This window comes from Gasterosteus aculeatus, chromosome 15 (genome assembly GCF_964276395.1).
Source record: "Gasterosteus aculeatus chromosome 15, fGasAcu3.hap1.1, whole genome shotgun sequence".
NCBI classification, from domain to species: Eukaryota; Metazoa; Chordata; class Actinopteri; order Perciformes; family Gasterosteidae; genus Gasterosteus; species Gasterosteus aculeatus.
This window is the reverse complement of record NC_135703.1, coordinates 10,007,810-10,035,058: the sequence shown is the minus strand read 5'-3', so window position 1 is coordinate 10,035,058 and position 27,249 is coordinate 10,007,810. Positions and strand designations below refer to the sequence as shown.

The window sequence follows — 27,249 nt, the reverse complement described above, 5'->3', positions numbered from 1 at the left end:
CCCCCACCACCTCACCTTGACTCGCCATTCTGCACGTTGGACTACTCTTGCACAGTGTCAATAAAGACTCTTTGTTTTCACCTGAACCCATCTGGTCTGGTCTGCGTTTGGGTTCCATCAGAGGGACGTGACAATACTACCCCTTACGATGCACTTATTGCATCAATAATTCTAATATAATAATACATAAACATCATTTTGAAATGGGCAATTCTGCATAATAACAACTGTTATTTTTTGTTATGTTCTTCGTTGCCAAACCTAATTTTACATTGCATCTCTGACTGCATCTGACTTATATTTTACTTACTTTTACTCACATGGACTTTATGCTTAACTGTACAACTGTACAAATTACTTAACTTTTATTGAGAATAGCTTTTTATAATTAAGCCTGTACTTTAGAAATTCTGTTTTTTCTTGTGACTGAAGCTTTGTAGTTCTCTTTTTACAACCCTTTTGGTTTAACTCTTGTTTATAGTTTCATCAATCATCTTTTTCTGGTTGGTAATCAATATCAAATTTTAATGTTCAATACTTCTTTCAAAATCGAAGGCTTTGACAAAAACTTCACAGAGCATGTCCTATCGTTGACCTTTAACAGAAGTGTATTTACCACAAATAGTTGATTTTGTTTGCCAAAACACAATTCTTGTACTAATGTCCTTTACACAAAGGTATTTACACAAATTTTGCAAGATATTTTGACAGCGAGACTGTCAGTCAGTCAGTCATTCTTAGAGTTAATTTTCCGCTGTTAGGCAAAAGTGTTGAAGTGCAGAGTTGAAATCACACAGCAAAAAGTTGATTCAACTCTTAGAGTCAATTGTACGAAAGAGCCGGAGTCATTATTCAGTGTCAAGATCAGATTCATTTGCGACATTTAGTAGAGTTAAATTAACTCTTAGATAGGTTTGAAATGTAACTGTACAGTGTCACACCTCTTGGTGTTTGGTTTAACTCTACGTACTGTGGCGCATGGAGTAGAGAGAGTGAACTGGAAACCACAAGGTTGGTGGTTTGAATCCTAGCTGCAACAGGTCCCATGTCAAAGTGTCCCTGAGCAAGACACCTAACCCCTAATTGCTCCCCAGGCTAAAATGTAAAAAACATAAGTTAAAAATGTAGGTTGATTGGATAAATGTGTCAGCTGAATAATGTGTAATGTATTTAACACTGGGCAGATAGATTTTTGACACTTATTACATGTTGATTTAACACTAACAAGATTGGGACAATGTAAACACCAGCTTAGAGTTAAAATTAAGTCAATTTAACTCTCTGAAATTTGCTGTGTAGATATAGATAAATGTAATTTATAGTGGTTAGGAGGCCTAATAGCATTGGTGGTAGCAGGAATGCAAGTATTAGTAGTAGCAGTAACATTTATAGTAGTGGTATTACTTTTAGTATTACCAGTTTTAGCACTAGTTCTAGCTGTTGTAGTAATAGTAGCAGTATAAATACTACAAATAGTAGCAGTCACAGTTTTAGTAAGAGCATTGTGTATTAAATTTGAAACAAATTTGTTGTTTAAATATGGAAGTGTTTAAATATTTGCTCTTAACAAAATGTCTTCTTCCTAATATTCTGTCTACTGTGGTGAATAAGAGAACTATTGACTTACACTTGGTGGGTCACAAGGTGGCAGTAGAAGCCTACTGGCATTTTACCATCTGCCCTTAAAACTGCAGAGCTTGTCTGTGCACCTGCGTCCTCTGGGCAAAATAGACATGCACTATACTGCGTGCAGGGAACAAGACAACTGGGCATTGATAAGGTGTGAAGGTCAACGAGGTCAACTGTTTCCTAAAGTTCCTCATAATAACACAAATGCGGTCTGGTCGTGCAGGCTTCTCATTTCATTTCCAAATTCATGAAATAGTATAGTTGCATGTGTTGCACTCTTTTTTTTATAAGATGTGCTGTTTTAAAAGGCACAACCCTGCAGGGGTTCCACTCATTGCTGCTGAAACACGCTGTCATTGACTTGCCCTTGTAATATATTTGTGAATGAACCCAGGCAGAGGAGCCTCTCCCTCCTCGTTTGAATGAATGTCACGGATTACCCAACAAGCAAATCAGGTTTTTTTCTCTCTCTCCTCTCTCTCTCTCTCTCATTCAAGAGGTATGACTGTCGTTTTGTTGCCTTGGAGACTACAAATCAATAGCATCATGCAGTACCTTTTTTTCCTATTCCCAAGGAGAGGCTTCAGCCGCCTCTGTCGTCATCGTGACTTGGGCTCGAGTCACCTGGGCTCTGATTGGCTGCGGCCCGACACAGCGCTGCCATTGAGGTTTTGGTGCGCTGTGCGCAGAGGAGGAGGAGGAGGAGGAGGGGGCGTGTCTCCCGACCGACGAGCGCACGCCTCTCGCTTAAATACGCTACGCGGCCGAGGTGATGAGCAAAGGCACCGAATTGCAGAGCAGAGTCTTCGGCAGGAAGACGCGTCGCGCTGTTACTTTTCAGGTTGTAAGTGAGCGTGCTATGCGGCCTGGGAAGGAGAATAAATAAAGAAGAATTCGGAAAAAAAAGTCAAGAGAAAGTCCGCAGCTGTCGTTGGATCTCCTAATCAGCAGAATTGACAGCAGGTGTGAATTCATGTCTGTATTTTCTCCGCAGATATACTGGTGAGTAGTCGCATCTTTTCCACTTGTTTTTGCGCTTGGGGAGCAACGCGATTTCTTAATCCGTTATCAAACACTACTTTTTTTAAATTATTTTTTTTACTCGTCACCTGGAAGGGAGGAACAACGTAGGCTATGTGTGGTTGTGTTTTGCTTGGTGATTTTCCTCCACCTTTTTGTTACACCCACACGTGTTTCCTTTTGAGATTTACTGCGGGGTTTTTAACAGATTCCAGCTTGATAAATTAGGCTGCACGAGGCAATTCAGTAAGGTCAAGTCTTACTGTCCTCATGTTCGCCATTTTAAGGATACAATCAAATTCGTGAGGATTCTTCCTTTTACCTTTCTGCCCTGCAGGCTTCATTTTCTATTTCTTATCCTTTAACATCCAAGTGAATTAATAAGCTGCATCTCTGGCGTTGAATGCTGCAGGTGCAGCGTAATTGAAGGAGGGATGCACTCTAACAATTGTCTTATTAAATATCCATCTGGAAATCAGCATCCTGATTTTCTTCAGAAATTTGGAAAGGGTCTTGGAGCTTGTCATCCGTCGACTGTCGTCCTGTCTGTAAAGAGGATTCTGTTGTTGTTGTTGTTGTTGTTGTTTTTTAAACTCCGTGTTGTGAGCTGTTCAAACCTCCAGCAGGCTTCTGTGTCTAGCAGGATGTTCAGAGTCAACCTTTTTACTGTAACCACACTGCGCTCTTCTCTGTGCTTACTTTCAGATCTATGCTCCAGATCTATGCTCTGCGAATGTTTCTTCTGAGAAATTTGAAAACCGGCTTCCTTTGGTCTCTGAGGCACTAAAACGTTTAAGTGTCTGCACTGTGGCTTTTTGCTCTTTGAATAGAACGCTTGGTTGTGTTCAACATCCATAACGGTATCACAACATAACATGGTACGCTCGCTGAATGCTGCTTGACGTAGCAGGTTTAGATTCTACCTCCCATTCCTGTCATTAAGATTTCCATGAGGCAGTTATGAATGATCATGTGTTTTAATGGCTGACTCTAACGAAGGGAATCTAGATCCAACCCAGTCATTACAGCACACTCTGTGGGGTGATGAGCTTTGTCCCGTCGCCACACGGAGACACTGATATTTATGGTGTTGGTGGTAGTAAGAACTGCGGGGTGCTGGGGGAGGAACAACGATAACTCAAGATGCATTGTCCCCTCCTGTGCTTGGAGGTTGTTGTGGAGGCCAGTTGGGCTCCTGTCAGCAACCCTACAGGACAAACTGGAGCTTGGCACGGCCGTGGCCTTTTTTTTTATGGACTTGAGACCGCTGTCATGCATAAAGACTGTCAGTCATTGGGCCTCCTTTTTTTTCTAGATGACAATGAGCCAGTGTATCAGACAGCCCACTTGACTAACAAATAACTCCAATAAAGACTTCGACTGTGGATTATGGTGCCGTATAATAGAGGTTAGCTAGATCTTTTTTTTACAAAGCGGGAAACAATGTCTTTATGGAAGGTTTTTTTTTTTTTTTTTTTTTAAAGCATGGAAAGGATCATACATAATACTCTAGGTGTGTAATGAGCAATCATTTTCATTATTGATAAATAGACCATTTCACCAGCCTTGTAGGTGCATTTCCCTACGTGACGACTGTCTTGCACTTGGCGTTCATGTGAGCCGTGGCTGGATGTGGCTTTAGGAAGTTTGAAGGAACAGTTATGCGTTAGTCAGGGGGCTATTTGATCGGTGGAGGTAGAGCGTGCGTGTGTGTGTGTGTGTGTGTGTGTCCTCCTATAGGAATCAAGAAGGACTCTGTTCAGATCTTCTGCTGGACACTAGAAGCGGAAATGGATGTTTGTGTCCTCCCAGGTTAAGTTGTTGGTTGTGCATCACCACTTCCTCCTCATTTTGCCCCTCAATGTTTTATTAGGCAGATGTTCTGTTATTGTTAGCCGAGCAGGATGTTTATACGATCTCCGAACAGAAATATGACTGGCAAGGCCCGAGTGTTTATCTTTCATTCTCTGCTCAGGTCTTCACTGTCAATATTCATCCCTCCTTCCCACCTCTGCTGCTTTTTGCATGCTTGCCTCACCCACTCTTCACCCTCCTTGAAGATGAAATGAGTTAAAAGAGCAGCCCCGGCTAAGTTTTTTTTTTTTTTCCATGCATATGCCCTGTGTACATATGGGTTTCTACATACGTGTTCTGTGTTGTCTAACTGGTGAATATAGCCAGACGGCTTTTTATTTTTTTATTTTATATTGAGCCGCCCTACACCCTTTTGTGATGTCAGTGTTTCCTCATGAAAGAGATGAGGGGGGGGGGGGTGTGTGTGTGTGTGTGTAAATGTAGGGATGGAAAAACTGATTGATTGAATGCCATTGCTATGGGGTGATGATCTGTGAGTGGCTCATGTCACGTGAGTCTCTACTCCTCAGGATAACTGGGTTCAATGAGTTTCTTTTTTGAGTTAGACTACAATTAGAAGATAATATTAAATCCACAAACGGCTCTTCAAAAAGCTGTAGATGCACAATATGGAAACTTAAAAACCCTGCAGTCTTGAACAGGAACAAATTACTTGATCCCTGGTCCTCGCAAATTATGGGGACTCAAATTGAGTTTATAGTGGGACTTGCTGAATGTTGCATGTATATGCAACGTTAAATGCTCAAATCTAGTGCAGCACAAGGAGCAAAGAAATGTTAAGCTGAAGTTTTCCACCAGTTTTAGTGATTAGCAATTAAATGATTAAATCTTGATCCATAAATGTCATTTGTCTGACACATAATGCAAGCTGAAGTTGCTCGTGCTGTGTGGGTGGAAAATTGTTTTAAGTATAAGTTATTTCAATATCCCCATGACGTTTTGTGGGACAGACTTAACTATGGTCTACGTTAACCTATGGAGTTTGTTTTGTCTGTTTGTTGGATATTGGTAGAAAATAAATCATTTGAATGCTTAACAGACTGAGCCAAGATGTCTCTATAAATACAACTGGATTGTGAAATAAATTCTATGGCACACGCGTTTACTCGGTAACTTATTTGTTTTTAAACCAATCTTTACCATTCTGCTTGTACCAACTCAAAGTAGGTTGTGCAAAGCCCCCTAAAACAAATTTGCAGCTAATGCGAGTGAGCCGCTGCTGTTTTGGGTTCCGTTATAGCTGGTAAACAAACTACAAGCGTTTGGGCACTGACCATAAGGCACGCAACTTTAAATAGAACGCATGAGAAGACCGCACAACATCATGTCTCAAGACTGCGTCTATGTCGGTCCTGGGACCTGCTTCACATCATCCTTTAGAGCTGCACTATAATGATGTTGGAAAACAAATTCTCCGAACATGGATAAACAACCTGTTAATTTCATCTAAAATGGAAAGTTTGGCTTTGCTCTTATGGAACGGAGTGCATCATGTTCCACGCAAGTCAAATACCACAGAACGCCCCCAGCACACTCTCACAATGATTGTTCTCTGGTTGATAGTGCAAGAGAACATCATTGTGTATATAGGAAGGGCCACCTCGCGCAAGCCACATGAGCTGTGCAGCTTTGCACCGCATTAGCGTACTGAGCATGAACTGGATCCTAAGTATGTTGTGGTCAAGATGTGCTGAGTATAAACAAAACTCTGTGCAGAGACAAGCTGTCACCACTTTGACTGTGAATCTTATTTGTCATATGACCTGATCACTTATACTTGGATTATATTTAAAAAGTTGTGCATACTTGTGAATATTTCCTCTTGGGATGTCAGGCTCATGCACACACAGACCACCCTAGTATCTAATCACACAACTTTGTTTCTGTCAATCCTGCAGCCCAGTGTTTGTGCCCAGCCGAGATATGACTGAGGTGATGATCAACAGCACCTCCATGGAGGACATGAGGCTCAGTCCGAGCAAAGACCGACTCTCCTTCCAGGTAGGGCAAACCAACACGCACACATGACAATCCCAATTCCCACTTCTACATTTCTGTTCTAAAAACATTGTACTGGAAACATTACAAGTGTGTATTCCTACATTCTCCAAACTCTTATTTTGAAATTGTTGGAGGTTAACGATTGGTCTCGACTGTAAATGACAAAGCAAGCGTGATGAGAAGCCGCCATCAGGTTGGAAGGCAAAACTACTTAAACACATAGCTGCTTGTTTACTTTGGTGTGGCATTTGTATCTAGGAGTTTCAAAAGGCCTTGTAGTTAAGAAAACAATAAAATGTATTAAAGACATTTTTATTGTGGAAAGGAAATTGGCATAATGGTTAGTGAGGCTGCATTGCAGCGGGTGGGCCAGCTGGGTGGGTTTCCACCTGCAGGAGCTAAAAGGTCATTTCCTTTTTTTTTTTAAAAGATCATTTAATGCAATTTTCATGATTTATTCATATGACGGTAGGACACCTAATACAGTGGACTGATGGCATGCTGTATATAGACTCTGACAGGATGTAGACTGACCAGAGGTAGAGCTTCCCTCCACACAGTTCACACCCCAGCTGTGTGTCTGTCTGAGAGGATGTGACCAGTGGATGAGGGGGAGAAAAAGTTGCCACTTCTCCAGTTTTTCCATCCCCGGTTGGTATTTCCTCACCTTGGCCTTGCGCCCCAGATCTCAGAAGAACTGTATGAAACAGATGCTGCACCTATTTAAAAAGAGTTGGTGAATTGCCAGTTAAAAATAAAATCTCATGGTTGAGGCGTACAGTGTGCAAGTACCCCATAGCCCAGAAGATCTTAAAATAGCCTTGATTGTGCCGCTTGGCTGATGCGTTATCGCTTCCCGCCAGTGGAAGTGAAACCAGTTATGACATGTTGGCTAGGGGTCCAAAGGCAAGGTCATTTACTGCCCTTGGTGCTGACGCACAGAGGATTGGGGATGCAAGCCAGGGAATGGAGACTCATGCGGGCATCGAACGTGAACAGACATGCACGCGCATTTAATCGCACCACTTGGCCCGATTTTGTATTCGCCTCTTTTGGCAAATGTAGAAAGCCGCTGAAATACACGCGGATCCTTTCATAACCTGACAAATTGTCCCATTCAGGACACACATTTCTCATCTGTCTCTAATGGAATTCATGCAGACTGAGACACAGCTGGATCCCCTCTATCTTTTCTCGTCTCAGTTCCTCTCTCCTGCCTCATCTAATGCTTTCTTTCCACTGGGCTCTCTGCCCAGACAGCGACATAGCCTTCTCTCCACCCCCCCCCCCCCTTCCAATGTCTTGGAAGTGAAATATGCAGGTCTAAAAATATTCATCCACTTAATCCAAACAACAGCAAAAAATGCTGTTCTTGGAACAGGAGTGGTAGTCTTTCCCCCCCTGGGCCTTTTCTCTGGTTCCTGAGAACAGGGGGTCTGAGGTTGATGTCCAATCTTGCCTGGACAGGGCATACATGTGGTCTCTCATGCCCCCCAGTTTAGATTATAACTCGGTATTTATAAGCAGACATACCAGGTTTGATATGCCGATAATGCGGCTGATGTTTTTTTTTTTTCCTAAACCTTTTTTCCAACGGCACATCCAGAGGAATACAACATTTTCTGGCCTGAATGTTGGCCGTTATAGAGGATAGATCATTTTATTTAAACTCAAATCATGTCCCAGTAAAGTTTTCCCCTGTTTTGTGTTTTCAAATGAGGACTTTTAATGATTATGCTCTTCGTTTTAGTCGTGGGTGATGTGGCACTAGATGAGTTTGTAAGCAGCTACAAGCCGGTTGGCACAACGCCCTCCTGAGCATTTAGATGAAACCTGATGCTGCATTTACTGCAAGTCTCACAGGCCTCGTTTACTCATACACAGCCACTGACTTCTTGATGTTTTTCGGCGTGCACCTATGTGGAAAGCTGACAGGGCTGTTAGACTAAAGAGGGCTGGGCAAGAGCAGGTATGCCACTGGGTTTTTAAGCAACCACTTCCCATCAGTCTTCGCATCACTTCCTTCAGTTGTTTAGCCTTGCAGTGGTCCTCGAGCCTAGTGCACACTTGGTACTGATCAGAAATATGCTCACAAATCCTTTATTTCCTTACTAACAGGAGCCGCTGATTCTCCCAGCTTGAAATTGTAATGCGAGTGTGTCAGTCATTGACAAATGAATATCCAGGATTTGTCACTTTTTTTCTTTTTCAGATATTCCCAGACCCCTCGGACTTTGACCGTTGCTGTAAGCTCAAAGATCGACTGCCATCCATCGTTGTCGAGCCGACGGAAGGCGAAGTAGAGAGCGGGGAGCTTCGCTGGCCTCCAGAAGAGTTTCTGGTCAGTGAGGGGGACGAGGAAGAAGAGCAGAATAATGGCGGCATCCAAAATGGACAGCCAACACAGAATTCTCAGCGTTAGAGGCTGTGTTGCAGCGCCCGTACGCCCTCGTTTGCTCTTTCTGATGGACTCTCCTCTTCCAACCCTGGTTACACTGCACCCAGGCACTTGCCCATTCAGTGTTTCTTGATGCCATCCCTTTTCCCCTCGACATCAAAGCAATACACACAATCATTATCATAGGCACTTATACTGCAGACACGCCAACTGATGTGCACATCTCCAAACTACACGTTTCCTTCTCTACTTACCACCGTGTGTGTCTCGGCCTGGAGCGGATGTCCTGTAGGACGGCGGCAGCTCAGTGCTGCATGGACAGCTCTTGCACCGCAGGAGGCCAACACTGCTCTGTGCTTTTCTCCAAAATGGCTGGCGTCATGACCCCAGAGACTTTGTACTCTCATACAGGACTATTGTGGTTCCCTTGAGGATGATTGCTTACAGTAACACTGTCCATACTTGTGCTTGATTTGGGAATTTGTGTTAATTTTTGTTATCTCCACTGCTGTCTAGTTTGTCTGTTTCTGAGAAGTGATTGTTTTGTGATCTATTTTTTTTTGTTGAGAAGTTGGTGTTGTGTAAAATGTTACCAGGATCCCAGACTGCTTGTCTAAAAGAGTATTTGTCTTTACGACCTGGAACCATTTAAGAGAAATTGGATGAAAGAGAAATAAACCAGCATTCCCTGCTATGCTTGTGCATACAATCTGTAGCTCGGGCACAAAAACACATTGTACAAAGGCTTGTTGTGCAGTGAGTGCAGCATGATGTGATTTCTTTATCCCTTTCTTTTTTTTCTTTTTTTTTCTCTTCTCATCACATCGACCTCCTGTGAGCCGTGTGACGAACCACTTTGAGGCATAAGTGAAAAGTACAAAATTGAGAACAAAATCGGAATATTCTTCCATTGGGGAACGGCTGACTAAGACTGCAATTTTTTTTTTTTTTTTTTTTTTTTAAAGCAGTTGATGAAGCAACGTACAGACCCAATGCAGGAGGTGTAAATACTTGTTCCCATGAGCCAATCCCCGAGGCCTTCTAGTGCGCTGATCCGGTTTGTTATGGGTTGGGTTTACTTTCTAGAGCGACAGTCTTTTTCTTTCTGAAAATGGCCTTGCTTTGGACAACATAGAAGTAAGGTTATAGCTGACCGTGTTCTATTCTTGGAACATATAGCACTCTTTGCAAATAACAGTCTGGTTGTTTGACATACGCCGTTTATGTGAAATCTTGTTCTCTGGTGGCGATTATCTTTTTCAAGTGTAGAAGTTTTGTTTCGGGTATTTTTTGTTCACTTTTTCAAAAACCCTGCTTGTTTGTGGACAAGTCCTGTGAGTAAAATGGTAAACATTGTCCTTGTGTACTCCATTGGAAATCCTATTGTACAAGCTTGTTTGAGATGTCCTTTTTTTTCCCTTGGTGTAAGTTCTTGTTTGAGTGGCATTAGGTCTGTGTACAGAACATCTCTCTTTCTCCTGTCTGTCACCTACAGGTCCCACGTTGTTGTAAAGCTCAGGGAGATTAGCCGCCATGTTTTGTTTTAGACCACTTTTCTCTGACTATTATAGAGGCTGTAAATAAACATTTGAATTTGCTATCAATGACTCCACTGCGAGAATAATTGACTGACGTCCTTTTTTTTATGGTGCAAGGTTAAGTAAATTTGTATTTCAGAGCTAACCTTTCAGTCCATTTTAAGCATAGTTTCCAAGAGCCTTTACTTCTGTTATTGTGTGCACCCTCTCCTTTCCCTTTCACTTTATCTGCAGTGGTAACCGAAAAGCAGCATAACTTCCTGCTATCTCTCATAAGTGTATCAATTGTCTTTTGTAGAAGCGAGAACAGGCCACATGCAACTTCCTGTCTTCAGCTTGCACACACAATATGACTCCTGCTTCCAGCCAATTCTAATTACAGTAGAGTTTTCAAGTTCAAATACAAAGGTTCAAACATATTCTGCATTATGCAGAGCGATGTGATGCACTTTATGGGTAGAATCAAATCAATGACCTGAGATGTCATAATGAAATGTTAAGTGAAAACGCTCCAATGGGAAGCTCGGGCATTTATGTGAATAAACGTTAAGCTTTCTGATCTGTTGCTGTGGAAACTTTTCTGAGCATTTTCTGCTGTGTACTGCATCAGTGACCCAATAGGTCTCGTTTGATTGTCCATCAGAGTTGCTGGAGTAGGACCTTTGGAAGGCCCAGAGCCTGACAGACTGTGTGCTGTTACTCTCACAGACTTATGTGCACTTCCTGAAAGGGGAACAATGAACTGACATTCTGTCTTGCTTCCTTCTTCCTGGAAAAAAGGAGCATTAAGAGTTATTAATAACCCATAGCTGATAGGGGTGGTCAGCAAAATGGTGTGTGTGCCTTCAGAATAGGTTAGAAAAGGATTGTCCTTTGTCCCTCTTATATGCTCCTTGATCTCAGTGGAAAATGTCATGATCACAGAAGAGCTTGAAAGGACAACCGCAGTCTTTTGATGGATTGCCTAAACATGCATGCAGCTACGCAACCATGTGATGTTTTTTAGACACCAATGAACGTTCATTTTCTTTCAAATATTACTGTGAGGAATTGCGAGAAAGCAATATACTTTTTACAGTTTTAATAAAAGTAGGATTCCAGGGCTTATGGAGATATGAAAGCAAGGCCCTGGAGGCGATTTCCATAGACTTTTCTCAACTACTAAAGTGAGGAACTCTGGCAATTAAAGACTCTTCAAATGCAACCGGTACCTGAAATGTTATTTTCCCCTTCAAATGCGATTGAAGCCATAAAAATATGCATCGCCGCCATCTGTTAAGACTCCTAAATAGATCTCACCCTAAGGCCCCGGAGACCTATTTTCTCAGTTTCTGATGAACGATTAAGTACAGTGGCAAAACCTTCTGTGCTTTTCTCGCACTCAAGTTTTGAAAAAGTAATGTGACCTACTTTCATGAACTTAACCGGATTTAGCAACAAGTGGATCCTGATGGCAGTTATGTGTTATGTTGAAAAACTGTTAAGCTTACAGGCTACTGGCTTCATTTATTGTAGTTCATATTTTGTGAAACACAATAAATCTTATATTAGTGTTGAATCTATCTCTAACTCGTAAATAAAGCAAATGTTGTCCCCAAAATCTCCAACTATCATTAACTTCATGTTGTATTGCCCTTTTTTGACTATTTTATATTACGATTTTAAAACTTTTCAGAGGTTTAATGTAATTTTCCACTGAACATGCACCCATGTTTTAGTGCAGATTTTAATCATTTAATCTGTTTATATATATATAGTATTTTTTTCCTATGAACCACTATGCTGGTAGTCAGAGGTGACCGCATCCGTTCCGCAAAGGGTGAGGTCAGCGAGAGGCGACTGGGCACTCAGTGACAAATGGCAACGGAGTGCGTCTCGCACACCAATGTCCGTGCGAGACACAGTATCTTTAAAAGTGTGTGTGAGAGCGTGCGTACGGCTATGTTTTAAAACTTTGGTCAGATCCCTCTGAGTGAAGTCACTGATAGCTCTTCTAGCTCATTCTTGGAATTCTTTCCGATGGAAACAATTCCATCGCTGATCCCAGTGTGTCAGCAGCAGTCTGACCTGCCAACCCCTGAATTCTCCCTGACTACCAGCTAAAGTCCACATTAACGCTGTTTCACAGTCACCACTCTACACATAAACTCACACCATGTACCCATAGCATACCCCCCCCCCCCCCCCCCCACCCCCTCAACCTGGTATGTCATGAGGAAAGAATTAATGCTTATCCAGTGAACTCTTTTTCCACTCCCTGTCTTCACTTTTTTTTTTTCCTCTAACGTCGTTGTTTTCTTGTTCTTTCTATTTTTTGCTCTCCCAGACTTTTATCCCATTTTGTTGTTTCAGCAAGTTTCCCATACTTGCATGACAGAATGAATGTACTCTGCATTCCCACAGAGCAGGTTATGTAAGTCGACATTTCATTACAAACCGTGCTGCAAAGTTATCGAACAGGCCGCCCCGGTTCATGTGCACGCACGACGACTATGTCGGAGTTTTTGTGCGAAGGGGCACATGTGCGTGGAGGTTTTATGTCTAACTGTGTCTGTTATTACAATGAGTGCCATGTGCGTGAGGGAAAGATTCTTTTCCCATGGTTCCTCAAGTGTGAGAAGAAAGTAGAGCTCTCAGGACCTGAAGCAAAAACGCTGCTGGTTATTTATAACCTGTATGGAGACGGCCCACCAAGCGTAGACACGTTATCCGGCACTGTCAACGAGGGAAGAGCTAGAATAAGATACGCTGAGAGGCGAGCAACAAGGAGGAAGCATGAAAGGTGACGGGGTCAGCAAAGGAAAGTGGAGGATGTTGAGGAGGTAAATGAACTACACCGTGACGTGGATAAATCACAGGTTAGACCGGTTGTGTCTTGTTGGCCAACTTGGATGAGACTTTAATGAGGTAAAATTACGTGTGAGCAAAGCAAAACTTGATAACTTGCTTAGTGGCTCCACACCTCATTAAATTAAACTATACAGCACCTTCCAAAATGACAGTACAAACAGGATAGGTGGAATAAAAATGGAAAAAAGGGAAATGCATTAGACTTGAGGAAGTCAGTTTTTTGTAATCTGTCCTTTTCCCGAATGTATTATTTTACATTTGAAAACTCCACAACATCAAACTTAATGAGGGTCTAGCACACTCGATCTGCCAAACTGACCAACCTGTTAAAACGGAACTTCTGGAAACACAACCACAGCTGATATTAGAACAAGTCTCATCATGAGGAACCTATTCTCTATTTAACAACTAATACTTTGATCAATATAAGTCTGCTGGCACCCACACTTTAATGTACTTGCAAAGTAAGATGCTCAGCCACATGCTGCCGCTCTTCTAAATGCTGTTGTAGATATAACAAACAGCTTATGACCCCCCCCCCCCCCCCCCCCCACACACACACACACTCTAATCTAATTATTGCCTAGAGACCACAATGGAAAAAGGGAGGAAAGATACAAGAGACAAAAGACATAGACGGAGCTAACACTCAAATGAAGATGCAAAACTGGAATTACAATGCTGATAAAGGTGTGAGGCCGAGAGACCTGTTGTAAATGTGAAGAGGAAGTGAAGTGAAGGAGAAGAAGACTCAAGTTAAATCATCCGTGTTCTTTCTTTGAACAAAAGCACAAGAGGTCACAAGAGGCAAGAATGTTTAAACAAATAAAAAAAAGAAAACTAGAAGAGTTTTTCCCCAATAAAGCCTTGTTAAAGTGCTATCAATAGACTCAAAACAAAACATAGTGTACAGTGCCTAAAACAAGTCGCTCTGTTTGTCCCACATGGAACGGCACGTCTAACATGAATTAATGTTTGCCGGTTTCTATTTTTATCTGTTGCATGTCTTACCTCCCATGTCGCTTTTATCAGCAACCATAGCTTAAGCGTAGATCTTTTATGTTTTTAATGAATTAAAACGACTTATTCTTACCAGAGGGCATAAATATGTAAAATTCTTCAAGGAAATATGATTATGAGTGCTTAATCAAATTGCTTTGGCTAAATTATCTTGGACAAGCGTCATTAATCATGCGGACGTGCTTCTCTGTGGAAGGTGAATTGGCACTAAAGTGAAAAAATGAGAACTTGTTTCAAAGCAAAGTTTTTCCGTTCCCCTTTTGAAGTGATGCGTTGACCCTTGAAAAGTTTATACTGACAAAACTATACAGTTCACTCAGTCTCTCGGATAGAGTGCATGCCATAGGGAGCAGGTCATGGAAAAGTCTTGAGTTTGACAAAGTGTACTCTCTCTTTTACCTTGTCCGTCAGTCTGACTCAACCTCACACGCACTCACACACAAGAGAGAAAATGTGCACGCTCGGATACGCTCAGATACGTTGACCAACTACTCACACAAATACACACACACACACACACACACACACACACACACACATCACTGACTGCTGAGGTAATTTGTAACAGTAGAACACCTCATAACTGGGTAAAAGAAACAAATGACACAAGCTACAATTCATACGACTTTAAAAGGCTGTGTTGGGAGACGTCTATCATCAATATCATGCTTGAGATTTGATCTGACGTAGTATTAGGTTCATGTGGAAGAACGCCGCGTGAACTTAATCGCAGTGCGAGTGAAACCTCCTGAGCTCAGATTGTTGGGAACAAAAATTATGACAAAAGTGAGTATACCTTTTCTTTCATTTGAGTGAAATTTATTTAAGGCCATAAAAGAGTAAATTCTCTGTGTGTTGTAGACAACGTTCATTATTAAAATGTATAAATAGAAGACAGAGAAGAACAAGAAGGTATTTGCTACTTTATTAAACCAGCAAGGGAAATTCAATTAGTTTTTATAATGAAAAGGATGATGTTTTGATATGGTAACTAGATCAATCTTTTTTTTATCAATCTGTTAATTAAAATGGCAAAGATGCCTTAGATTAACTGTATTATGGACCTTCTACGGGGATTGCCAACTTCACATCTCGATGTATAGGTATAATTTAGAGCAATTTGTTTTGTGTATTGCGATTTTATGCTACTTTATGCTTCTAATTTACTTTTTTTCATACTTTTTTTTTACTACAATTTATTTGATGCTGAAGATTATGGTCAGTGTTTAAAATAGGATGCAACTAAAGCAAATATTATGACAATACATATAACACTCTTAGGTATGTTTTCTTGCGTTTACGTACATTTTGCAGTAATACTCCAACTCTGGCCAGGGTCAATATGCATTGCTTTTATTCATGTATTATGAATTGTTAAAGGTATGAATATGACTACTTCTACCACTACTGGAACTGCCACCATCACTGTAAGCAAGCACGGAGTCCTCCGCTCTCTCTCTGCCCCTCCTACAAAGACCGTGTGTGCAGGTGGTTCGACTGCAGCTTAAACAGCCGTAGCCGCTTTCGACACGTGAGATCTGCGTAGAACTCAGTTCAATTGCAAAGTTCCCTCCACGTGCTTTGTCTGCGGTTTGTCTGTCACCTCCCTGAAGGCTGTGGGTTGCAGAAGCAGCGCCCCCTGTCGATGCCCGGGTGCAAGGACAGGGTAGAGGTAACAAGTTGAAAGGTTGTAATAGCAAAACGGTAAGGCGGCAGCAATACAACGTTACGGCAATTCAATAACGCGAATTCGCCGCGAGCGGATACTATCTTGCTAAAAAACAGATTGGTTGTGAAGCCGTTCGAACGAGCGTCAGCTTCGAGGACCAGTGAGGCTTATAAACGTCGCTAGCTAGCTAGCGTTAGCATGCTGCTAGCTGGCTTGCTAAACGGCTATGTCGCAACCGAGTGCTTGGACTTCTCGTAGGCTAGCGTAGCTAGCGTTATCTCAGCTAACTGAAATTAACTTTGGCACTGGAGGAAAACAAGAAAGGTGTGTATGTTGCCGCCCCTCAGTTTATATCGTCTATTACACAGTAGTTCATGCACAATGTTAAAAAACTGCACGTTAACTATTGCCAACCAGAGCCCGCTTAACGTTATGTTCTATGGCACGCTTGGTGTGTTAGCATTCGCCCTGTTGTTCGTGTCAGTTTGACGTCAGTTGTGATTGGCACATTAGCCCGAATATAATCTGCACTGACAGCAAGCGATTTGCCCTCACGTAAAAGGTCAACGTCATTACGATATAGCGGTAACGGTGAAGTCTCCTTATTAGTTCTCTGGTGGTCAACGTAGCGTTTTGAGGGACGTGCCATCATGTTGGGTGACATCGAAGAGCACACAGTGTCAGAACGGAAACTATCATAACAGTGTCCTAAGCGATTCCATCATCTATTAAGAGCCCACCGCTGTCTCACCGCTGTTTATCTTAAGTTATAGGACTGTCACTCATTTGCATGTTAGGCTTAGTGTTATGTTAATTATTTACGAAGCAACATGCTAACCGAAGGGATTGTTATTTATGCAGCAACATGCAAAGGGAAGATGACACATTTAGGAATATATCCACTGTGAATGCATGGAGTACATCCACTGTGAATGCATGGAGTACATCCACTGTGAATGCATGGAGTACATCCACTGTGAATGCATGGAGTACATCCACTGTGAATGCATGGAGTACATCCACTGTGAATGCATGGAGTATATCCACTGTGAATGCATGGAGTACATCCACTGTGAATGCATGGAGTACATCCACTGTGAATACATGGAGTACATCCACTGTGAATGCATGGAGTACATCCACTGTGAATGCATGGAGTACATCCACTGTGAATGCATGGAGTATATCCACTGTGAATGCATGGAGTACATCCACTGTGAATACATGGAGTATATCCACTGCGCCGGGAACCGTGAGGTTGGTGGTTCAAGCCCCGTCTGCTCGATGTCCCATGTCAAAGTGTCACTGAGCAAGACACCTAAACCCTTAAATGCTCCCTGGGCAAAACTGTTAAAAGCCATGGGTTAAAAATGAAATGTAAGTCGCTTTGGATATAGGCGTCAGCTGAATGACCGGTAATGTAATAATATGGAGTATATTCTTCACTGTGAATATATGGAGTATATATGTATAGCTGCAGATATGCAGCTCCAGTCATTGTCTTATTTGTTATTTTGCTACTTACGCGGTCTGCTTGTCAAGAAATATCAGAATTTGGGGAATTTCAGTATTGAGACATTGTATAATTTACTTACTATGCAAAGTAATCTTCAATTTCTCAAATGAGTGATATTGACAGTGTTTTGGGATATCACAGCCAGCGGAAGACTAATCCAGTCCTGGACGAGTTTTTTTTTTTCTTCTACGTTGTAAAGTAGATATTTACTCTGAAATCAATTTTGCGGCATTATTTTTTTCCTTCTTCACTTCATGTTACTCCATTAACACACACACACACACACACACAGCTGTTTAGCCCAGACATGCTTGACCTCTTCACTTTGGCCTTCTCTGTTAGGATGTATGTTCTTGGCCTAAAAGAAGAAATGCCAAATGAAGGGCAGATAAATCAGACTTTAACTATGAGGAGTATGCTTTGCATTACGTGAGGCCTTGGGTCCTTGCGTAAGAACTTTTAGTACCATCGCTATTAAATGAGCCCAAATGGAAGGCACTAATTTAATGTTTGCAGTATGAAAACAAATGGGTTTCCGTGGATGGACCCGTGTGTCTACGCCAAGTGGAAGAAAAACGTTTATTGAACGCTCAGATGTCTGTAGTTTCCATTTCCCATGGCAGGCTGCAGGTGTGTCATGCCGTTTGGCTATATTTATGAATAAGCTTGTCTGCACTTTCCAGGAGCCACCCAAGGGTGTGCTTTGTGTGCGTGTGTGTGTGAGGACACGGCCACATTGTGCTGAGCGAGCCAGTTTTCTCACCTCTCTCGTGCCTCACATCTTTCCGTTGTTAAAACCAGTAACCCATAAACCCTCGTTGCTGGCATGATCATGCACGCAAACGCACCTTCAGCCGTACGGTGGCTGCTGTGAGACTTGCTGCGTCATGGTGATGCAGATGGTGTGAACCGGGGCGAGATGATGGGAGTGTTGGGGGAAGGTAGCTCAGACAAACAGCTTCATAACAATAATTGAGGTGGAAAGTGTGAGCCGCGGTTCATCTGAGGGGAGAAAAACACCTGCTGGATGAAAACGGCTCCCTGTGGCACCAGCTCAGACTCCCCGTGTCAGCAAGGCCGAAGCCTAATCAAATCAAGGCTCCCTGTGCTTCACCCCTTTTGACCTTTATCTCTGAGGACGCTCAAATTTGCTTGGTTTGATTTGAGTTCATCTCGTCGTGTGGTTAAGGTTGCTTAAAAAAAAGATTGCATTATTTTCTTGTTTATGAGCTAGATCCTGCTTCTTATTTCATCACACAAACTAAATCCAGAATTAATTGTATGTAGAAATCAACACTTTTTGGGGTTTATTTAGTAGATTGACACATTTAATTGACTTCCTCGATGGCAGTTGGCATTCCTTAGAGCGTTATTTATCCACTAACCATAGGTTTAAAGTCGTTATGTTTGTCTACATAGAAACAGTATTTCTGGGCTATTGACGCTTTTTTAAAGGTCATGCACTCAAAGGTATTTTAAATTATAGTGGAAACTGGGGTTCATTAGACCCATATAATTCACTGACCAAAGTCTATGCAGTAATAAGGTGCAACAAAATGAGCAGGAGAGAGAGGGAGAGGTCTTTTGAGCAAGTCGCATTCGGCAAAATGAGTGAAATTTTAAACCAAGCTTTTATTTATTTATTTATAGTGTGGTAATTCCTCTAAGATCAGGGCGCTCAGAGAGAACAGTCAAAGCTTCAGGTGCACTCAATTGATTTGAATTGAACCCCTGTCCCAGTGCATGTCATTTTATTATCCCATATCAACATATATGTTGTTGATATTGATTTTATGGTGAATCTGAACAACTCATTTATTGAAAAAATGTCTAAAATATGTAAATTCCAAGGTGTAGAACGCAATTGCAACGGTACGGCAAAATGTCTGACTCAACGTTATAGTTTAGTTCCACACCCCACGGTACACGATACACTCTTTGAATCTCGTCTCCTTCCTCTCCACAGATGGCCGTGTCGGTGCGAGGCCTGTACTTTGTGGTCACCCTGTTTTTGGCCAGCTTCTTCGGAAGTGTCTTCATGCTGGGTCCGTTCCTGCCTCTCATGCTGCTGTCCCCTGCTTGGTACCGCTGGATCACCGATCGCATCGTCGCTACCTGGCTCACTCTGCCTGTGGTGTGTGCACCAATTTGTTCTTTGTTTAGGCCGCTAACGTGCCGGCCGTATGGCACCACGGTACCCGTGTCTGACACATTCATTCATGAGTAATCAGATCTTATTTTCAGTTATTTAGATTGCCCATGAGAGCAGTTATGCAAAACTCGTTTATAGTGACACCACAAATCAAAGGCATCATTTGTGTGCATTCCTCTTGTTAGGGCTGGGCGGTACGGCCAAAAATCTATGTCATGGTATAAGATTCTGACGGTGTCCCGGTATGTGACAGTATTGCTTTTTCAAGTAAACACATTAATTCATTGACCCCGAAAAAGACCTCGGCCACCCGATCAGCTGTTCGCCGCTCGCTGGCCAACTTCCTCGCAACTGGCCGGCGAGCTTGTTAGTGTGTTAGTGTGTTAGCTTGTTAGCGTGTTAGCTCATTGTGGCCGATAGTCTTGCCACCAGAGGCAATACCAGAAACTTAATAGACTTTGCAATAAATCGTTTTCTAATCTAATGTACATCCAAAACCAAAAACTCTCCAAACAGACACAGCCCAAGACAGCTCCTCTCTTGGGCACAAGGCCTCTCTGGTCTCTTGTTGTTCATACCGTACGGAAGTCTTATAGCTGTATACCGTTTCAACCGGTATACCGTGCAGTACACCTTTGTCTCTCTTAAATCTACCTTACCGCCTTCACTCTCTCCCTCTAAATCCCCTTTCAACGACCACTCTTGTGTCCCCCTGATCATCAACCTCTCCGTTTTTGCTCCGTCTCCCCGCCCTTCCCGCTCTGTTCCTGTGTGCTCCTCCTTCGTCCCTCCGCTCCATAGTCGTTGCTGGAGCTGGTGTTCGGGGTGAAGGTGGTGATAACGGGTGATGGCTTCATTCCGGGCGAGCGAAGTGTGATCATCATGAACCACCGCACCCGACTGGACTGGATGTTTCTTTGGTGTTGTCTGCTCAGGTACAGCTACCTTCGCCTGGAGAAGATCTGCCTCAAGGCTGCCCTGAAAGCTGTGCCTGGCTTCGGTGGGTATTCCGCGGGCGCTCCGACCTTTCCTCTACACGCAGACTTTCTCACCCCCGCAGGCCAGGTTACAATTTAAGATTTACAAAGAACTGCTTCAATTTCTTGGGATTTTTTGTAAAGTGTTTTGACTCCTCCCTCTGTCAATTATTAGTATACATTTATTTATTCACAATGTTCTTTTCTTAAGTTTCCATCATTTTCTCAGCCCAGTTACAGCTGACTGGAGAGAAAACAGAAGCATCAATCGGTTTAGTTTAGTTAAATGTTACGGTAAAAGTCAAACATAAAGAAAGAAAAAAATAATTTCCCCACGAGAAGATGCTGGTTTGACAAACCTGATATCCGCAGGCAGTGTATTAAAAATAAAGGGTGGGAACATGTTAGTGGGAAATATGACGCTGACACTTGCTTTTGTACCAAAACCATTAGGAGAAGCAATCAATCCCACATCTGTACTTTGCATGTATTTCCCAGGCTGGGCCATGCAGGTCGCCTGCTTCGTCTTCATTCACCGTCGTTGGGAGGACGACAAGAAGCACATGGAGAACATGCTGGACTATTTCTGCGACATCAGAGAGCCCCTGCAGCTGCTCCTGTTCCCGGAGGGCACAGACCTCACCGGTAACACAATAAAACAATGCAACGCGCCATCTATTCATGGGACAACGTGCCCACATTTCAGGTGTTCCTCTGCGAATATGTTACCCAGAGCTCAGTTTGTTCCTTCTGTAACACCTCTGCACTGACACGGCTATGCAAACACAGGTCCCAGGTGATAAGGCGTAGCAGAATCCCGTGACACACTCCCCATACTTTCATTTCTGTAAGAATGCTCTGATCTCTCGGTGCGACATCAGCGTCTAAAGTCCTTTCATACCCCCACTAAGCCAATCAAAGTCCCGACTAGCTTTACCCGGGGAAGCTTAACTGCCCTTTACATATCATGATGTCATGATGGGTTCAGTGAAGTTGCCTCATAATTGGCCCGCAGATTTATGGCTTTACAGATCACTTCACTTGCTACGCATACTGTGTGTGTGTGTGTGTGTGTGTGTGTGTGTGTGTGTGTGTGTGTGTGTGTGTGTGTGTGTGTGTGCACAAACATGTGCATGTGAATTGCACTGAATTGAATAAGAGATTGTTTAAGAAGTCACAGCTTTGAGCAGAGGCCTGATGACCTTGAATCTCTCCGGGGTCTTTTTGTCCTATGCGCCAGCATATGACTTAATGAGTCAATGATATAGTTTCCATGTTTCCAACGGCTTCCTGAGAAATGTTAATGAATGATCATCTTTCCTGTGATTATTTCCCCGGTGGTTTTTACTAATGTGTAAGCGTTTGTTAGTGGTGGATGTGGTCATCTCGCGGAACCCACATTATTTTTTGTTTAACTGCTATTTTTATGATATTTTACTGTTATTTTTTTGCTATTGTACATTATGTCAACCAAATTCTCCTCATTTTTAAAATAATTACACTATTTAAAAAATAAATAAATAACATGATCAGTCTTAAAAACATGACAATTTCATTTTCGCCTGTGCTTCGGCTGTGTATCTTTCCTTCCCTGCGAATAACAGCTTGCATACCCGTAGTTGAAATGGGGATTCCAGTTGCTAGAGGTTCATATTGTACATTGTGTCTCTTGCAGAAAATACAAGAGCAAAGAGCAATGTGTTTGCTGCCCAGAACAACCTGCCAGAATTCGAGTATGTGCTGCATCCCCGCAGCACTGGATTCACCTTCATTGTGGACAGACTACGAAAAGGTTCAGCCATTTCTCACATCATGAAATGTCAACACTGCATATGGTAATACAGATGTCATTGGTAGTTGCCAGTCAAACAGCATTGTGATGGAAATATTCAGCCAGACCGAGGGGAAATGACCTGCTATCGTGTTGACTGTATTTAATCCCCTGACGCAGTTTGTTTGGGAGGAATCACACATTCCTCAGCGTCTCGGGCCTGTTCTTCATCCTAAGCCGCCAGCCATTACACCCGGGAGAATGTCATGTTTCCCTATGAGCTAACTGTGGCAGCCCTCCAGGGTTCTTAAATGCCACCTCTGGTCCTGCCGTCTCACCCCCCCCCGCCTGCTCTGCATGCTGAACACGCCACTAACTCTCCACGCAGGTGCCCGCGAATCAGTGTGATGTCATCCGAAGCGGCTAATTCTCTCCTCTCCCCCTTCCCCGTGCTGCTAACTGACACGCTGTCCAGGTCCACTGCGCTTCTCACGACTATTTTTACCGGCGCAGAGCTGAGCAGTGCGGTAGCGGGCGCTGGCAGGTGTCATCCTGTCCATCTGATATTTCATAAAGCTCTACGCGTGTGCTGTAAGGGCACAGCGGATCAGCGATGACAGTATGAAGCTCACGGCAGTTTTGAGGTCACGTTTTAAGCCCCAGGATAATTAGAAGTACGCTTGTAATGGAGCCCCGGGCCAGGATTTTGAAGGGTGCATAAAAAAGATCCAACAACCAGTGTGGATTTGGGAAAAGGGATAATTTCAATTTAGTGATAATAATAATAATAGCGGGTTTCCCAGCAATGTCATTGAGTTTTTGTCTAGTTTGTCCTTTTGCTTATCAGAATACCGTGATGTTGTTCCTGCAATCATTTAAAACGGCGTCCCCTTTTCTAGGAGATAACCTGGATGCTGTCCACGATATCACGGTGGCATACCCCAAGAACATCCCCCAGACGGAGCGCCACCTCATCCTGGGGCTTTTCCCCCGCGAGATCCACTTCCACGTCCGCCGCTACCCGGTGAGCTCCCTGCCCGACTCCTCCTCCGACCTGGAGTCCTGGTGTCGGGACCGCTGGGCCGAGAAGGAAACCCGACTGCGCGACTTCTACTCGGGCCAGCGGCGGGGCTTCGACGGGGACGGCGTTGTGCTCGTGCCGCCGTGTAAGACGGAGCTGCGGGTGTCTCTGATCAAAGCAGCCTCGCTGCTGTACTGGAGCAGCTTCATCGCTCTGTGCTTCACCGGCCTGTGGCTGTGGGCTCCGGTCAGGCTCTACTTCCTGGTCATGGTCGGAGTGTACACGGCCCAGCAGAAGCTGATCGGCGGGCTGGAGCTGCTGGAGTTGGCCTGCCATCGCTTCTGGAAGTCCATGGCCGCCGCCGCCGCCGCGGACGAGAAGGGTAAGAGTGGGAAGATGCAGTGAGGACGGAGGGCGAGGTCGACTGGACAACGACACTGAGGACTCCGTTCAGTCCATGCTCCGTGCCTTAGAGAGGGGAGTAATGAGTTAAGCGAGGGCTTACCTGTCTGAAAAGAGAAAAAGAGGAATGTTATTTACATTTATCGTTGTTTGATTCAAAGAATTTCATTTCAATTCGTTGTCACTCGCCCTTGGTACGTCTCTGCTTGCTCAGTGCATTTTATTAGTTTATGTGTTTTATTGGAGTCGTTCGTTCAGAACCTCCGCGTGGACACACGTCATGAAACAATGCTCTTAGTATTTGTATACCGTTGCCATGTCTTTGAAACTTGTTTTATTGGACGCTATGTTGCCCTTGGTTTTATATCTGTGTCATAAATCATGGAGTGGAGCCATAGTGCAGACCACCTGTACATATGATACCTCGACTCTAACCAATATTCAAACAAGCACTGCAAATAGCTGGATTAGACCGATGCGACTAGTTAAATGAGTCAAATGTTTAATGATGCAATTAGTAGTCTCTACTGAGGAAAAAAAGGTTTCCCAGAGAATTTTAAAGGAATATACAGGTATATATGTATGTGTACCATTGTTTACCTTTTTTGTGTTTTATTACTCTTTTATACCAATTGGGAATTAGTTTGTGATCATAGATGATGATGATGTTTATTGCTGTAACGGTCTTTAAATCTGTGTTATAATTTTTGTTTGCTCATGTAGCTTTTGCACATAAAAGCCAAAGGATGAGAATAGCAGGGCGGGACTTTAGGAAGAAACCAAACAGAAAGAGGTCTGTGTTGTTAGGAAAGGGTCCCCTCATCCAACGCTGGCAAGGATACCCAAGTAAGTCATCATGAGCAAAGATCTGACAGATCTGATGTCTGCAGGAGCAGATGAGCTTTGTGCCCTTTCTGGGAGCGAATGGATGCCTTTAAGAGGCACGATGTGGGTGCTCGTGCCGGGGTGGAAGAATGTCCTGTTGGTACAACATTGCCCCTCCATGCTCAGGGTGGCATAGAGAACCAGACTTGGAGTGGAAAACTGGCCACGAACTTGACCTAATCCAAAAAAAAACCCTGTAATGCCCACCTCTGCCCGCGCCGCTCTCTTAGAGGACTGGCATTGATGCGCCTGCCAAACTCAATTAGCACGCGACAGCTGAGAAAGCCCCTCCAATTGTGCCAAAAAAGGACAGGAATCAAAACGAGATTGGAGTGGCGCTTTTACCACACGTGTAACCACTAACTCCGTTTACCATTTCAAATCATGTTAATCCCGGGACTCGGGAAACATTTGTGTCTCAGGCAGTCCGTAGCACTTTCCGTAACACCGCGATCAAGACGATCGACCATCTTCTGAGACAATTGTCTTTTGACTGAAGCGTCATTTTGTTTGTGTTTGTTGTTGATATGAATCTGAAGCTCCTGTATGTGTAAAGAGGCTGTCTCCAGTCACTGTGATCCAGCTGTGTTAACAATTTTACCATCGGCATGTAGTAGTTTACCACACATGGTACTATATATCAGTCTCATCCACCCCGAATCAGCCAACATCTCCTCCTGGTGTTCTGTACCCTGTGCTGTTTTTCTGCTCATTTTACAATCACTTGCTGATGCTGGACCTGTCCAAAGTCACTGTCCTCAGGTAATATATATATATATATATACATATGTGTATATAAATTAATATGCTATATCAACAGGTTCCCGTCTCCAGTCATTGTGCTTTCGTGTCTCCCTGCTGACCTTGAAAATATAGACTGCTGATTGTACAACTACAAATTGATCTTTTGATAGATTACGTAATAGCTCCTGTCCATTCACGGCAACATCGGTTTAACATGTGGTCCATAACAGTGTGATGTTACTGCATTACGCAGGAAGTGTGACAGTGCGTTTGCTCATTTATTCATCATTCCGCTCATGTTATCCTGAAGCTTTTAGTTGCCGCAGAGCATCTTGTCTGGGCAGCCCTTTAATCTGGCATGATTTATATCAATCACTACACTGCAGGGAATGAGTCAACAATGCACAACAATGCTCAAGTTACACAACACACACACATGCATTCTGGTCTACTGTAGACAACCGAAAAGGTCAGGAGCATTCAAGGTGAAGTGCAGTCACCATAGAAACCAATGGTAACTCCCCTGTCTCCTAGCAACTCCATGTAGAGTGATGTCAATGGAAAGTATGCTATTTTCTCCGGCTGACAAAATGATGTCACTCCTTTGTGTGTGTGTGTGTGTGTGTGTGAGAGAGAGAGTGGCGGAAAGCTGGAAGTTTATTTGTATATTCTATATCTCTGCTCTCCTCTGGGAAAAGAGCGCGGGTGGGATGCCGGCAAAAGGTGAGGGTGAACTGAAATAGCTGTCCCAGGATGATGAATCATGAGCCAATTAAGGGTGCAATTATGCTCCTGGTGGCTTTTCTTTGGCCTCCCAACCTCCCTCCGAATGATCCTCCGCATTGAAGTTTTAAACTTTCTCCTGGTAGTTTGGACAGCGGGAGTAGAGAAGATCATGTTGACACACGAGAGCGTCGCTTCACTCGTATGTCTTTTGTTTTTCCTGTTATTAGGTTCTGTCCCTAAGGAATGATTCCCCTAGTAACTGATCAGCTGAATAGGTGTCTAGGAAGCCTTTAGGGAAGTCAATGTCCTGCCCAGGAGCAATGTGGAGGTATCTGAGGGCGAGTAGGAAATCTTTTTGCTTCTCATCATGCCTGGCTCTTGATATGGTCATAAAACACAGATCTTAATCCCAGATTGGGATGCAAAAAAATGAGTGCCCTCAAAAATTTGCTTTTTGCAACAATGAATATTTTTCAGAGCTAACTCAAGCGCTGCTGGCTGAGTCTGAGGAGTGACTGCAGAGAAACAGACCTGTTCCACCACTGTGACACACACACTCTAAGAAAGAAGCTTTCCGACAGGATCAGAGCTATAAATAACTCCACGGCAGCACTGCAATATTAGTGGGTGGATTAGGAGAGAACCGTCACTATCTATTTATACGCCCAATGCAGTCAAACCTCTTCATCGCAGGTGATTCATAGAAAATACCAGAATTAAATTCATGTCACAGTTTGGATGGGCTCTATTACGGTCATCAATGTTTGCTTTCCTCATTCCATACTGGGCTGCGGTACCAATTCATTTTCCTTCTGCTACATTAAATATATATATATATATATATATATATATGACACAAATTTGCAGACTGCAGTGACGCTGAGAGCGGGCTAACGCCAAAGTCAGGTAAGGGACTCATCATGCGTCACGTCTCCATGGAGGATCCTGTCTCAGCATCCTGCTGCCACCCAGAGGCCAACAGATGGTTTGTGGATGTTGACACAATGATGTCGTTCACTAAACTGGCTTATTTCCACATTTGTCTCGAGGACCAA

At 43.2% G+C, this 27,249-nt stretch overlaps 2 protein-coding genes across 4 annotated transcripts; both read left to right on the top strand.

Moving 5' to 3' along the window:
- The first annotated feature begins 2,229 nt into the window (after positions 1 to 2,229).
- Positions 2,230 to 10,527, top strand: lbh (LBH regulator of WNT signaling pathway). Its single transcript, XM_040199933.2, has 3 exons — positions 2,230 to 2,631; positions 6,423 to 6,525; positions 8,738 to 10,527. The coding sequence occupies exons 1-3, from the start codon at positions 2,603 to 2,605 to the stop codon at positions 8,945 to 8,947; spliced, it is 342 nt and encodes a 113-aa protein (XP_040055867.1). The 5' UTR covers positions 2,230 to 2,602; the 3' UTR covers positions 8,948 to 10,527.
- Positions 10,528 to 15,828: 5,301 nt separating this feature from the next.
- Positions 15,829 to 25,541, top strand: lclat1 (lysocardiolipin acyltransferase 1). 3 transcript variants are annotated; one of them, XM_040199540.2, is made up of 6 exons: positions 15,829 to 16,324; positions 19,483 to 19,650; positions 20,470 to 20,668; positions 21,144 to 21,290; positions 22,321 to 22,437; positions 23,316 to 25,541. In XM_040199540.2, the coding sequence occupies exons 2-6, from the start codon at positions 19,483 to 19,485 to the stop codon at positions 23,840 to 23,842; spliced, it is 1,158 nt and encodes a 385-aa protein (XP_040055474.1). In that variant the 5' UTR covers positions 15,829 to 16,324; the 3' UTR covers positions 23,843 to 25,541. The 3 variants fall into 3 exon arrangements, with proteins under 3 accessions (XP_040055474.1, XP_040055475.1, XP_040055477.1); XM_040199541.2 differs by having other exon boundaries at positions 15,850 to 16,035; XM_040199543.2 differs by having other exon boundaries at positions 15,874 to 16,018.
- Positions 25,542 to 27,249: the final 1,708 nt, after the last annotated feature.